Here is a 14,091-nt window from a genome sequence, read left to right as displayed (position 1 = left end):
TAAGGGTTCTTCCCTTGAGCTCCAGAGGGTGGAACCCAATGTTACATGCTCTTCTGTCTCTGTCCCCAGGCGGTGCTTTGAGGAACCCACAAAGAATCTGCTGCTGTCAAACATAGATATGTAGATATGTACCCTAACTCTTCCTCCAACCACAAGTGCTCCCTGAAAGTTTTGCTTGTTTCTCCATTGCTATGGGTGATGCAGACCCCTATAGGTGGGCATCCTCCTCTCTCTGCCCTCTGGCTTCCTTTGTATTCTCAAATTCAGGCAAGGGTCCTCTCCCCACCTTCCTCTCTAGCTCTAGCCACAGGTCAGCCTGTCTGCACCAAGAGTGGACACTCTTGCAGTGTTCCTTTTTTTTTTTTTTTTAAAGATTTTATTTATTTATTCATGAGAGACACACAGAGAGAGGCAAAGTCATAGGCAAAGGGAGAAGCAGGCCCCATGCAGGGAGCCCAATGAGGAACTCGATCCCAGGACCCTGGGATCATGACCTGAACTGAAGGCAGAGGCTCAACTGTAGACCACCTAGGTGTCCCTCTTGCAGTGTTCCTGCCTGGGCCACACCTGATTCCTATGCCACAGTGAGGCTCTCCCTTCCCTCACATCTGGGTGCTCTGGTGCCCACACCCCTCCCAGTCTAGCTGTATTCATCGAGGGAGACTGTTGGTTCTTGGCAGTGAGATGGGATTTACATAAGCTATGTGGAGTTCGTCGTTTTGAGAAAAAAAAAAGTCACAAAAAATCATAAGAATGGACAAAAAGAACAAAATGGCAACCTAGCTGTTCTTAAACATCTGATATGAAACAGCCATGAGGGGCAAAAGCTCCGTTGTTGTGTGGGACAAGAGTAGGTAGGATTTGTTAGACCAACCCCAGAAAGGACACGAAATTGAAAGGCTCTCTATTTTCATATTTTGATAGAATTGCTCTGGGCTTCCATCAGTTCTGTTGGAAAATTAGGGGAAAAAACAGGATCTCCCTTAAAACCAGATACTGCATCCAAATGGAGCCTTCCTGAACCAAAAACATTACCAAAACAACATTAAATGTTGACATTTCCTGATCTATCAAATGTCATCCTCTTCTTGTCTTTAAAGTAGTTTTTAAGAAGCTATTTTTGTTTTCAAAACCAGAAGCTCATTTGCTTTTTAGAACCAGTTTGCTTATTTAATAAATTCCCCGATTCATCAAATTTAGAATAAATACAGAACTTTAAGCTGTTTTAAGTCTTCTAAGTCCTGGCTTCAGTTCTAGTTGTTTCCATGAGAACTTAGTAAAGCCACATGGCATGCACTGAAGCTCTTAAACCAGGAAGAGTGACAGTTATGAATAACTGTGACTGCTGCCAGTTTGAGGACGCTCTCTGTAGCTGCTTCTCTTTCCCAGACAAACTGACAGGGACGCAGAGTGTTAGTGCTAGCAGGAGCCATGGACGACATTTGCCGTCGCCCGCCTGGCCTGGCCTGGCTTAGAAACTGGTAAACAAAAGAGATTTTTTTTTATCTCTCTCTCTCTCTTTCTTTCTCCCTCTCTCCTGCAGAATCCCAGCCCAGGATTATTTGCTGTGATGCACCCCCTGACCTACGCAGAAACCCTGATAGATTACCATCTGTGCCCTCACCCCAAGTACAAGTTCATCAAGGAGTCCCACAGGGGGTCCAGCATTCCTCTCACCCAAAAGCAATTTCTCCATCACACGGTAATTCCAGCGGCAGGCTCAGCGGCTGAGCTGGCCCTGGGCTTCAGGGAAGGGCAGGGGGGCAGGGATGCAGGGATACAGCTGGAGTTGAGAAAAAGATTTGCAGCCAGAGCTGCAGAGCAGAAAGAGAACACTCTCATACTGGCCGGCCACGGCTCTGCTCTCATCCTGTCCATACCCACCTCCCAAGGGCTGTCTGTGGCCCTCCTTTCCATCTTTATTACTCTATTTTGCACTTGAAAGCTGTGCCTAATATTCATTTTAGTCCTAGTTCAATCATGTAAAAACTGGTCACGTGCCAGGCGAAACCCCTTAGTCTGACCTCCTCTTTCTTTGGCTCCAGCGAGTATAACATCAGAATGGATGAGGTGGTGATGTGACCAATGCACAGTATGGAAGAGGCTCCAGAGAATTCCTTCTCCCCTTAGATGACCAACCTGGCCCAAATGGCCAGAGACATCTCTTAGAGGTGGCCCTCAGGCCATGTAAACTCAATACGTCCCCGAACTCAGATCACTATCTGCCCTGCTGCTGCCAACCACACCTCATACCACCTCCTCTTCCTGGGCTCCCCACTTCCCTTTCTGATCTACATGTTCTTGTGCAGGGACCCATGTGGCCCTTAATCCTACCGTCTCCTGCATCCCTCACACCTACCCATCACTGGATCCCCCAGTCTGCCCCACACACAGAGGGGCAAGCAAATCTCCCACTTCACCCCGTGAGTCATCACTGTGCAGTGGGCCCTCCCTGGAAATCTTCCCTTGACACAAGTGCCATGTAGCTTTGTTTAATGTCTTCTGCTAGAGACGTTGTCTTTTAGCCTCAGAAAAATTCAGTCGAATTTAATGAAATGATAAATTTTGTAGCTAAGCTTTCAAGACTGCCAAAAAGTCAGTTGCATGAAATGAAAGTCCTTCCTAGACCTGACCTCACCAGCCAGTTCCCTTATATGTGGGACTCTATGCCTGACTCTCACTACAGGACATCATTCCGGGGATAATGCACTGGAAGAAGTTCCAGCCCCTGGCTCTCTCATCCCTGCCTGAAACCTCGAAGATAGACACAACACAGAGGTAAGCCACAGCCCAACTATTCGTCTCCCAGAGATATGTTTGCCCCACAGATTACAGAGGCCGTGACCCTCAAAGTTAACTGCCAATATTGTGTCAAATCCTACTATAGGTGCATGAGGGAAGTTTGCTAGCTGGGGAGATATGATGATGTATAACTGATTCACATATTTTGAATTATCTTAATTGAGATATACTTTTAAAAAAAATTAATGTCACAAGTGGTTGATCGTCTATATTTTGATAAACGTGGACAACCAATCCATGTAATTCAGTTGAAATACTCATGGTCAATTTTTAACATTTTTGAATTGCCAAAATTAGCTTTCTACACCCTCTATATCCAATTCCAGAGGAGGTACTTCTCTCTCCTCTACAGCCTGGCATTTTCTGTGAGTTCCCACAACTACTGTCATACACAGACAGAGCTCAGCTGCAGAAACGGAACAGGCAGGCAAGAATATTGTTGAACGAAACAAAGAAAAAATCTAGAGAAAACACATTTTTTGCTAGTTTACTCATTTAGCACCTCTTCAAACCCTAAGATCTCAAACAAGAAGTCTAACACCTTTTCTTTGGGACTTTGGTTGGTTAGTTATCCACTCCTAAGCCTCTGAATTTGCTTATTTAGCCCATTGTCCTTACAAACATAGTTAAATAGGTTATTGGCGAGTGGGTGTCACTAGTGTCCAAAATGATGGCCATCAGCAGTCACCTTTCGTTCAAGTCCTTTGATCCAAAATGAGCCTACCCCAAGAAGCTTGAGCTCTGCCACTATGCAGGATCAGCAGGTGAGCAAGATACCACTCCACCACCCACCCCCTTACTCCCACACCCTCACTCCCACGCCCTGACTCCCAGCAGCATCCCCTCGATCCTCTGAGGCAGGAACTCAAGCCCATCCCTCCCCAGAGTGCGCTGGCCTTCAGGAGCTGTGTGACATCAGCCATGCTCCTCGGTCTCTTCTCCCAGTCCTCTTGTCTGTCAGAACAAGGGGATCAACATTTTCATTTTATAGGAGTAAGAGAGCTCTCTGGATGTGCCATGACCCTGTATATACTACCTGTCTCTCCACCCTCCCCAGGTATTGGAGGGGTCCCTGAAAAGCCAGTCTGTGACTCTAGGACATTGAATTTAACTTCTTCATTGCTGGAGGAAAAGCCCCTCCTGAATTAAGCAACATTCAGCCTCCCTCCCCTAGGCATTTGCACACACTGTCCCTTTCAGGTTATTTCTGTTAGCGCATCTAAGCTACTATCCTCTGCCTGGAGATGAACAGAAGACATACCAAAAATCACCCAACCTGGGGTGTGGGACCTGGTAGGGGCTCAAAAAATATAAGTTTCTTTTCTGTGGGTTCATCCATGCTTCATCCATCCTGGAACCATCTAGAAAAAGTTCAGCATCTTTGCCCTTCCCTTGAGCGTATTTCTACAGTCTGAAATCTCCAGAATCAGAGGAAACAGTGGCACTGCAGAGAGAATGCATATCTTGGAGGGACCTTGGAGTCGGCCTCTGCTTCTCACTAGCTGAGTCACCTGCTCTGGGTCCTTGGGCAAGTTACTTATTACGGAAGCCCTGTGGACAGTCCCTCCCTGATCGGTGAGGCAGAGACGGTGATGGCATCTTCACCAGGCCCTTGTGGGGATCAGAGTGAAATGATGATATGGAGCATCCAGCACCATCCTTAATAACTGCGTGTCCCCTTGCCCCCCACCCCCACCGCCCCCAGCCACTAAACCTTGCGGTGCCTCTGCTGCCACCAGATGGCGACAGTCTGCCACCCTGCCTGCCTTCCCTGTGGGGTGAGGACACTTTACTGGCTTCACCCACATACTCAGTAAACCAGGCGGAGCTGTCTATGGGATGCTGTCAGGAAACTGAATAAGCAAAATGAACAATGGATAAATGGCGAAAAGTGGCCACCAGCCGTCGGCACACACAAGTCTCAAGAATTAAGGGGGAAAAAAATCCTATTTTTTTTTCCCAAAGCAATGTCCTTGGAAAAACCTCCTGAGGCTGTTCTTTCAAAAAGCAGTCAGCATGCACTTACCTGGGCTGGAATTAACCATGAATTAAACATGAATTCTACGTGAATTAAAGAAAACTCTCCAACTATGAGTTGTTACTTTCAACTTCTGTGCCTGAGTGCTCGGTTGGGCCAATTCGTTTCAAAATAAACCATAATTGCATAACAGATGATAAATTCAAGAGAGGAGGCTACATTTCCTTATCATAGATTTCCATGATGTAAGATTCTAGACCATGTCTTTGTTTTTAAAAAAACAGTTATGAAATAATAATGGTATTCTTGTTTATTCCTATAAATCCATTAGTGATACTTCAACCTCGCAGTCATTTTGCTTGAATAAATTACCTATTAGTTATGAGATGTTTCTTTTGCCCCTGAGAATTATCCATGTGTTGTCAAACCACGTGGTGTAGTTATTTACTGCTTATTTATTCCAAGTCCTTTTTGTATTCATAATAAGCAAAACAGCCCACTTTGCTTTTTTGCTCCTTAATAAATTCTGTGAGAACTTGCTAAGTCTCTCCAGGACTTCCATAAAAATCTTGAGAGTCAGCAGCCAACAGAAGAAATTATCTAATCCAGTAGCACCCTGACTTCTGGATTTTATGGATGAGTGAAATGTCCAAAAGAATTTTTTTGATTTTCTTTTTTTTAAATTCAATTAATTAACATAGAGTCCTGTCCAGAAGAATTTTGAGAACCATTTTAGGGCTATCAGAGTTTTGCTTTGCCAAGAAAAGCATTAAAACAAAGGAAAGCAAAACAAAGTACCCAACCTCCATCTACTGTCTTCCCCATTTCAATTTCAGAAGAATGTATTAACACACACTCAAAAGAAAGAGGAACGTGGTCTCAGAATGTAAAACTTGGATAAGTTTGGTCTCATGAAAAGAGCTTGGTGGTGGCCAGGCTGGCTTCCCAGACCAGCCTGCTCCCCCGGGGAGTGGTCCGGACTCTCCACTTCCCAGTAACTGCTCGGCCGGATTCCCCTCTGACCACCCTGCTCTAAACTGGCGGTGGCCTTGTCTGGTAGGACGTGCATGCTTTGTCATGAAGTCAGGGTGGTGGCACCCAGCTCCCCTTAGCGAGGGACAGTATTAAAACCAAAACCCAGGGATCCCTGGGTGGCGCAGCAGTTTGGCGCCTGCCTTTGGCCCAGGGCGCGATCCTGGAGACCCGGGATCGAATCCCACATCGGGCTCCCGGTGCATGGAGCCTGCTTCTCCCTCTGCCTGTCTCTGCGCCTCTCTCTCTCTCTCTGTGACTGTCATAAATAAATAAAAATTTAAAAAAAATTTAAAACCAAAACCTGGCTGCTAGGTGTACACAGTGCCACTGGGAGGGTTTGTTTCTTGGCCTCCACAGCAGACAAGCCACACACACACACACACACACACACACACGTACCTATAGTGTGCACACAAGCACACATACGCACGCAGTTTACAAATTATGAATTTCACACCAATGCTTACGGTTCCAGTCCATATCCATGAAGCTATGGCCTGCTTTCCTCCAATCTGTATTTGTATGTCCCCTCTTCCACTGTGAGATCCCTGGCTCCTAACACATTTACTCATTAATCAGTTTCATAGAACGTCCAAAATAGTTTCACAACTGCTTCACCTATAACCACTTTAATAAACATGATAAACAGAGTTCAGGCTTATTTGCAGTTCCCCTGTACCCACATCCCACCAAAACTATGACTAGATAACAACAACAACAACAACAACAAAAATCTATGACTAGTCAAATACTGTAAGTTTCTTGAATTAGTTCTTTCTTTTTCTTTTTCTTTTTCTTTCTTTCCTTCCTCCCTCCATTCCTTCCTTTCCTTCTTTCTTTTTTCTCTTTTTCCTTCTCTCTTCCTTTTTCTTTCTCTCTTTCTTCCCCTTCACCATAATGATGGAATCCACATGAAATAGTATTTGCTTCAGTTTACTTTCATTCTGGAGTTTTTCCAGCCCCTCTGTTATCTTTTTAATCTTTTTTTTTAATACGTAGAACAATAACATGCTCTCCAAATCAGAACTACACAAAAAGGCATACTCAAAGAGGTGTCAGTGCTGCCCACCTCCCTCCCATCCTTGTCGATAGCTGACTGAGTCTCCTAACTTATTTTTCCAGTTTTCATAATGCTGAGCAGAATATATTTATTTTTCTTACTTCCCTTCTTCATTTTTTTAAAGTATTTATTTAAGTCACTCTATACCCAACGTAGAACTCGAACTCACTACCCTGAGATCAAGAGTAACACGCTCCTCCAACTGAGCCAGCAAGGCGCCCCTCCCCTTCTTTCTTATACAAAAAGTACCACACTAGATATGCTCTTCTGCACTTTGCTTTTTTTACTTATTACATCTCCTGAAAATCACTGGATATTAATTTATAGCTCTCTTTCTCACTCTTTTGTACAGCTACAAAACTACTCGTCGTTGTTTTATTCATACTCTGTACTTGACAAGCCCGTGCATTTTTGCACAAGAAAAAAACAGAGAAAAAAACTTATCCCAGAGACATATATGCACATGCCAAAGAGACTTCAGTTAATCCTCCTGTTTTTCCATGTCTGCCTCCTACCTTACCCTCAGCTTGCAATCTTTCTACAGTCCATGAGGAGGTTGGTTTCCTTCCTGTGTGTTCTACGCTGTCACTGTGTACTCTTTTTCACAAGACAACACTCTTCCCAGCTGCCAGAAATTTATTCCAGCATACTGTTGAAAACTTTTATCTATGTGTATTTCTTCTCCTGTTCTCTTTGTTGTGTGTTCCATTTTTATTCCTTTAGAAGGTTTTTAAGTAGAGACACCTGGGTGTCTCAGTCAGTTAAGCATCCAACTCTTGATTTCAGCTCAGGTCATGATCTCAAAGTCATGATCTAAAGGTTGTGAGATCAAGCCCTGCATCAGTCTCCACGCTTAGCACAGAACCTGCTTAAGATGCTCTCTCTTACTCTCCCTCTGCCCCTCTCGGCTCACACTTGCTCACTCTCTCACTTTCTCTAAAAATTTTTTTTCAAATTTAAAAATAAGTAATTTAAATTTTTTTAAATAATAGAAGTTTATAAGTAGCTGAGACAAAAAAAAAAGCAAATGGTTGTTCTACCATCTTGAAACAGTCTTCTGCAAACTTCTAGGATAATATTTTTTTCTCTATATTTTAATGCTTTTAATGTGCTCAATACCCAGGAATTTTTATATAAAGCTCTAAATATATAATACCAAATAATACATCAGAGGGTGGGGAGGAGGGTTTGAAATTGAATAAAACAACTAAGGAAGACTGTAAAGATGGGGGAAAATATTAAGAAAAGTGAACTATCCAAATATAATCCTGTGTCCTCCGGAAATAATATTATTTTAGACACTACCAGCCTGAAAGTTCTGTTTCCAGACTCAAAAAAATAGCTTCTTTGGCCACATTCTCTAGGATTTGCCTGGTACCTATGAGACCCTTGCCTTTGTAGGGAAACATGAGCAGCTTTTCAGGAGCGAGGGGTGGAATGGTAAAGTCCTCTCCAGAGGTAAAGCAAAAGTGCTTTAGCAAATTGTGTGAAGATCCCAAGAATGCAGATGTGAGCATTTATCCTTGCCTGTGTGATTTTTCTACAGCTGTGATTCCTTCAATTTAGCCATGCTTCCTAAAAATGTCCCTGCCCTTCTTGACGCCCTACCAGAAGAAGACAGATTGGAAACAGCTGAACGGTACTTTTTTACCTTTGGTTACTTTTTCTTTCCTTCCTTTTCTTTTTAAGATTTTATTTATTTATTTGATGGGGGAGAAAGAGAGAGAGAATGAACGACTGAAAGCACAAGAGCAGGGAGAGGGAGAAGCAGACCCCCGCTGAGCAGGGAGCCTGATGCAGAACTCGATCCCAGGACCTCGGGATCATGACCCAAGCCAAAGGCAGATGCTTAACTGACTGAGCTACCCAGGTGCCCCCATGTTTGGTTTCTAAAGTGGTCCGTTCCACAAAAATGCACTAGCTGCTGTGAGGGATTTCCAAAGAGCACACAGTGCAAGTCTGCAACACAAATGAGCTGAAGCCAACACTGACCCCTACCCCTAGCTACGGAATAGCATGCTAAGTTCTTGGTGGGGAATAGTCGATCTCTGCAGCCTCACGTTTGCCGATCCTTAGGTACTCCAGGAGCTCAAGGGAGGGAAGGGCAGAGCTGGTGCTCAATGGACTTGGGTTAGTACTTGAAAGAAGATGGGATTTAGAGAAGCAAAAAAACTATAGGCTTCAAGCCAAACAGCTTATGTTTCATTTTACTGGTGAGCATCCAACAGCCTTGGATCTCCTGTTGCTGTGCCCATTCCAACATTTTTACATGTAAATAATTAGTGAAATCCTAAATATCTGAGGCATATATCCAGTTCTAAGACTTGCCTATGCACACCAACACTTGGCAATACCTACCCTGAGTGTTTGAAGCTCCAAACCAGGAAGGTTCAAGTGCCTTCTAGTGAAACCATTATACGAGGACACCTTGAGGGTGCTGGATGGTACACATCTGCATGAGGTTCAGAGGAACAAGTCCAGTCTAATGGGGCAATGGGGAGATGACCAGGAAGCCAAAACGTAGCTAACCTTTCTTCCACTCAGCACTGATGTGGGGCCTATCATGACCCAGTTTCCCCATCTTTGAAATGAGAATAATAGAACCTATTTCTTGCAAGTTGTCAGAGTTACAGGAGATCATGCTGACTCTGATGACAAGGGTGGTAATTATAACAAACATTTACCAAGCAATATCTGTGTGTCCAGCACAATGCTTTGCATGCAGTCTCATTTATCCCCCACAGTGAGGTCTTGCTGTTATCCCCACCTTAGAGACAGGAAACTATTCACGGAAAATTAATGCTTGCCAAGCACCATCATGCGGCTGCTTAGCAGTCATTAGTTTTCAATCGTATGGGACTGGAACAGCTCTTGTGTCTTCCAAGGGTACTTTCCATAACAGAACCTTGCTATGCCACTTCTGTGTATCATGGCTGAATGGTCTTCTGCTTTTATTTTTTAAGATTTTATTGATTAATTGATTGACAGAGAGAAAAAGAACACAAGCAGGGGGAGCAGCAGAGAGAGGGGGAGAAGCAGACTCCCCCTGAGTAGGGAGCCTGACAAGGGGCTTGATCCCAAGACCCTGGGATCATGACCTGAGCCAAGGGCAGATGCTCAACCAACTGGGCCACCCAGGCACCCCTGTGTTCCTGCTTTTAATTCCAAATTTTGACACCTTTGTTGATCTTGGAAGCATTTCTCTTAGCTGAGCCACTATCAAAATATCCATTCTCTTCTAAAATAGTAGAGTTGTTGAAACTAAAATGTTATTTCCCTTGCAAGAAAGTAATCCATTTGACAAGGCCCTGATCCAAGGAATGTGAGATGAGAGATATTCCACTCTTATCAGGACCCTTGGAGGAGTGACTGTATCTCCTCCATGGTCTCAGTCTCTCTCTCTCTCTCTTTCTCTCTCTCTCTCCACTTTCCTCCAGCTGGAACCCATACCTGCAGCAAACAAGCTTTAACCATCAGACAACAAAGCTACAGGTCAGGAGTCAGCAAATTATGGCCCATGGCCAACTCTGGCCACCACTTGTTTTTGTAAATAAAGTTTTATTGTAACATAACCATACCCATTCGTGTATGAATTTTTTTTATTCCTTTCATGCTACAAAAGCAGAGTTGTAAAAGAGACTGTATGACCTGCAAAGTGCTTTACAAAAAAGTTTGCTGACCCCTGCTCTAGCAGATAGCAGACCACAGGATAAAAGTCACCTCGATCTCTTTAATTTCTTCCCTTACCAAGTTATTTAGAAATATATTATTTCATTTTTTAGGGATGCCTGGGTGGCTCAGTGGTTGAGCATCCTTTGGCTCAGGGCGCAATCCTGGTCCCGGGATCAAGTCCCATGTTGGGCTCCCTGCGAGGAGTTTGCTTCTCCCTCTGTCTGTGTCTCTGCCTCTCTCTGTGTATCTCGTGAATAAATAAAATCTTTTTTTTAAAAAAAAGAAATATATTATTTCATTTTTAAAGCAGTTGTGGATTTTTTTGTAATTGTCTTCTTCACTATTGATTTCTATTTAAATTCCACTGGGGCCAGGGGTGCCTGGGTGGCTCAGTGGTTGAGCGTCTGCCTTTGGCTCAGGGTGTGATCCCAGGTCCCGGGATCGAGTCCTGCATCAAGCTCCCTGTGAAGAGCCCTCTCCCCCTCTGCCTATGTCTCTGCCTCTCTCTCTGTGTCTCTCATGAACAATAAATAAATTCTTCAAAAAAAAAAATTCCACCGGGGTCAGAGAACATACTGTGAATGATTTCAAGAAATTGAAATCATTCAGGTTTCCTTTACAGTCCAAGATTTGGCCAGTATTGGTAAATATATCATGTGCACTTGAAAAGAATATGCATTCTATAACCCCACTTTAAAAATTATTTTTTAGGGGATCACTGGGTGGCTCAACAGTTTGGCACCTGCCTTTGGCCCAGGATCGAGTCCCGCGTCAGGCTCCCTGCGTGGAGCCTGCTTCTCCCTCTGCCTGTGTCTCTGCTTCTCTCTCTCTCTCTCTCTCTCTGTGTGTGTGTGTGTGTGTCTCTCATGAATAAATAAAATCTTTAATAAAATAAAAATTGTTTTTTATTCTGTTTATAATGCTTCCCACCATTGTTGGTGGAAAGCAGTTTATCAGCCTTATTGCTTCTCTTAACATAGACTCAACAAAAGTGGGGAGAACTAACATTGGAAGCCATAAGAATTGGGACTCCTGGGTGGCCTTTGACTTGGGACATGATCCCGGGGTCCAGGATTGAGTTCTGCATTGGGTTCCTGTGGGGAGCCTGCTTCTCCCTCTTCCTAAGCCTCTGCCTCTCTCTGTGTCTCTCATGAATGAATAAATAAAATCTTAAAAATAAAGGAAGTCACAAGAATTGCAGAACTCTTAAATGATCACAATATTACTCTATTTTATTTTGGGAAGGAAAACCCGTTCCAGCTAAGCATCTTCTTCCTTTTCAGTGAGCTCTGCGAACAGAATATAGAAGTTATGTTGACTCCAGAAATAATTGAAGCAGAATTCCCCATGTTGGATCACAAGGACACCAAAAAGGAGAAGTAAGTCTATGCCTTAGGCAAAGGCAGCCTTTTGATAGAATTTGTCCTACATGAAGTAGAGAATTGTCATGTTGTCTAAATCTAAATATCTCAGGCTTAAAAAAAGGAGAGGTTTGTGTGTATCTTATTTTATGCACTATTACGTTCTCTCAAATGTGGTTGGCAAGTAAATATTTAAAACCTGAACCTAGTTTTCCCACTTGCTTATCATCTAATTTCAGAGGTGTGTTTGTTATTGATAACTGAATAAGTTTCATCCGGTATAAGGAACCTGGGCTCTGGAGCCAGAGGAGACCTGCGGCCAAGTCTCAGCCCCACCATTTATGACCTGTGAGATCTCCAGCCAAGTTGCTTCCCTCACTAACTGAGCTTCAGAGTCTTCATTTATGCCCTACACAAAATAGTCTCCCTCACAGGCGGTGTGAGGTTTAAATGAGATATTAGTGCAAGGATGTCCAGCCAGTTGCTTGATGTGAAATAGATGCTCAGCAAACATATATGCTTCCCCTCCCCCTCTCCATCAAGGGCCAAAGAGCTAAGCAAACACATCGTCATCATCCCTCAAAAAATTGGTTTCAATGAATATGGTTGTAATGGAAATAACCACATTATAGTTCCAATGGCTTATAAGTTTGAAATTCCAGATAGGCTTTTAAAACTTCTTTTTCTTGGGATCCCTGGGTGGTGCAGTGGTTTGGCGCCTGCCTTTGGCCCAGGGTGCGATCCTGGAGACCCGGGATCGAATCCCACGTCAGGCTCCTGGTGCATGGAGCCTGCTTCTCCCTCTGCCTGTGTCTCTGCCTCTCTCTCTCTCTCTCTGTGACTATCATAAATAAATAAAAAAAATTAAAAAAAAAAATAAATAAAACTTCTTTTTCTTTGAAAAAAAAATGCCTTTTTTATTACTAAAAAATCAGAAATACAGAAAAATATTTAAAAAGGTTGCTTGGCTGCTCAGTTGTAGAGCATGTGACTTTTGTTCTCAAGATTCTAAGTTTGAACCCCACATTGGGTGTAGAGATTTTAAAAAGTCTAAGATTTTATCTTTTAAAGATTTTTGCAAAGATTTTGTTTATTTATTTATGTATTTATTTGAGAGAGAGAGAATGAGAGAGCACAAGCAGGGGAAGTGGCCAGCAAAGGAGAGGGAGAAGCAGACTCCTTGCTGAGCAGGGAGCCTGACACAGGGCTGGATCCCAGGACCCCAAGGTCATGACCTGAGCCAAAGGCAGATACTTAACCGACTGAGCCAGGCAGGCTCCCCTTAAAAAAATTTTTTTAATTAAAAATTTAAAAATAAAAACAATAATGCCACCCAGAGGCAATAACTTGTATATTCTGATGCTAAGTCTTCCAAATATTTACTTATTTGATATATATATTTAATATATATAATATGATAATGTATATTAATGTTAATACAATTATATTAATTACATATTATTACATGTTTTGACAAAATTTAATCATGTTATTCATATTGTTTTATCTTCTGCACTTTTATCTAGCAATATACTATGGACATATTTATAAATATAGGTATATATAGCTATATATCCTTATATTTCACCATAATTTATTTAACCAACCCTTTTCTGATGAACATGTAAACTCTTTTCAGTGTTTTGTTGTTACCAATAGTGCCATAATTCCTTGCATACTTATTAGGAACTATTTCCTCAAGATAAATTTCTAGAAACATAAATGCTAGATCAATGTGCATATTAAGATTTTATTGTATATGGTTTAATTGCCATTCAGTGTACATCAACATACCTCCTACCAGCAGAGGTCATGACTGTCCACATTCAAATGCCCTAAATAATGTGGAAAACTATCATTTTTTTCTTCTTTAGCAATAGGATTGATTTAAAAAGGACCTTCTCATTATTTTAACTTTAACTTCTGTGTTTACAAATGAAATTATAAATTTGGGCAGCCCAGGTGGCTCAGTAGTTTAGCTCTTCCTTCAGCGCAGGGCGTGATCCTGGGGTCCCGAGATAGAGTTCCACATCGGGCTCCCTTCAGGGAGCCTGCTTCTCCCTCTGCCTGTGTCTCTACCTCTCTGCCTCTCTGTTTCTCATGAATAAATAAATACAATCTTAAAAAAAAGAAATTACAAATTTTCCTGTGCTTACCAATTACTTTTTTTCTTTAATGAAGGA

At 42.7% G+C, this 14,091-nt stretch overlaps 1 protein-coding gene across 18 annotated transcripts in view; it reads left to right on the top strand.

Moving 5' to 3' along the window:
- The window catches only part of CFAP221 (cilia and flagella associated protein 221), a 123,073-nt gene that overhangs the window by 84,627 nt on the left and 24,355 nt on the right, over positions 1-14,091 (top strand). For all 18 annotated transcript variants that reach the window (XM_038564948.1, XM_038564942.1, XM_038564944.1 and 15 more), the window contains 4 exons: positions 1,544-1,702; positions 2,687-2,778; positions 8,422-8,514; positions 11,831-11,926. In XM_038564948.1, the coding sequence (XP_038420876.1) occupies positions 1,544-1,702; positions 2,687-2,778; positions 8,422-8,514; positions 11,831-11,926 (440 nt within the window). The remainder of the gene's footprint in view (positions 1-1,543; positions 1,703-2,686; positions 2,779-8,421; positions 8,515-11,830; positions 11,927-14,091) is intronic.

Source organism: Canis lupus, chromosome 19 (genome assembly GCF_011100685.1).
Source record: "Canis lupus familiaris isolate Mischka breed German Shepherd chromosome 19, alternate assembly UU_Cfam_GSD_1.0, whole genome shotgun sequence".
Taxonomy (NCBI): Eukaryota; Metazoa; Chordata; class Mammalia; order Carnivora; family Canidae; genus Canis; species Canis lupus.
The sequence above is the reverse complement of the archived record's forward strand: the minus strand, read 5'-3'. Positions and strand labels throughout refer to the sequence as shown.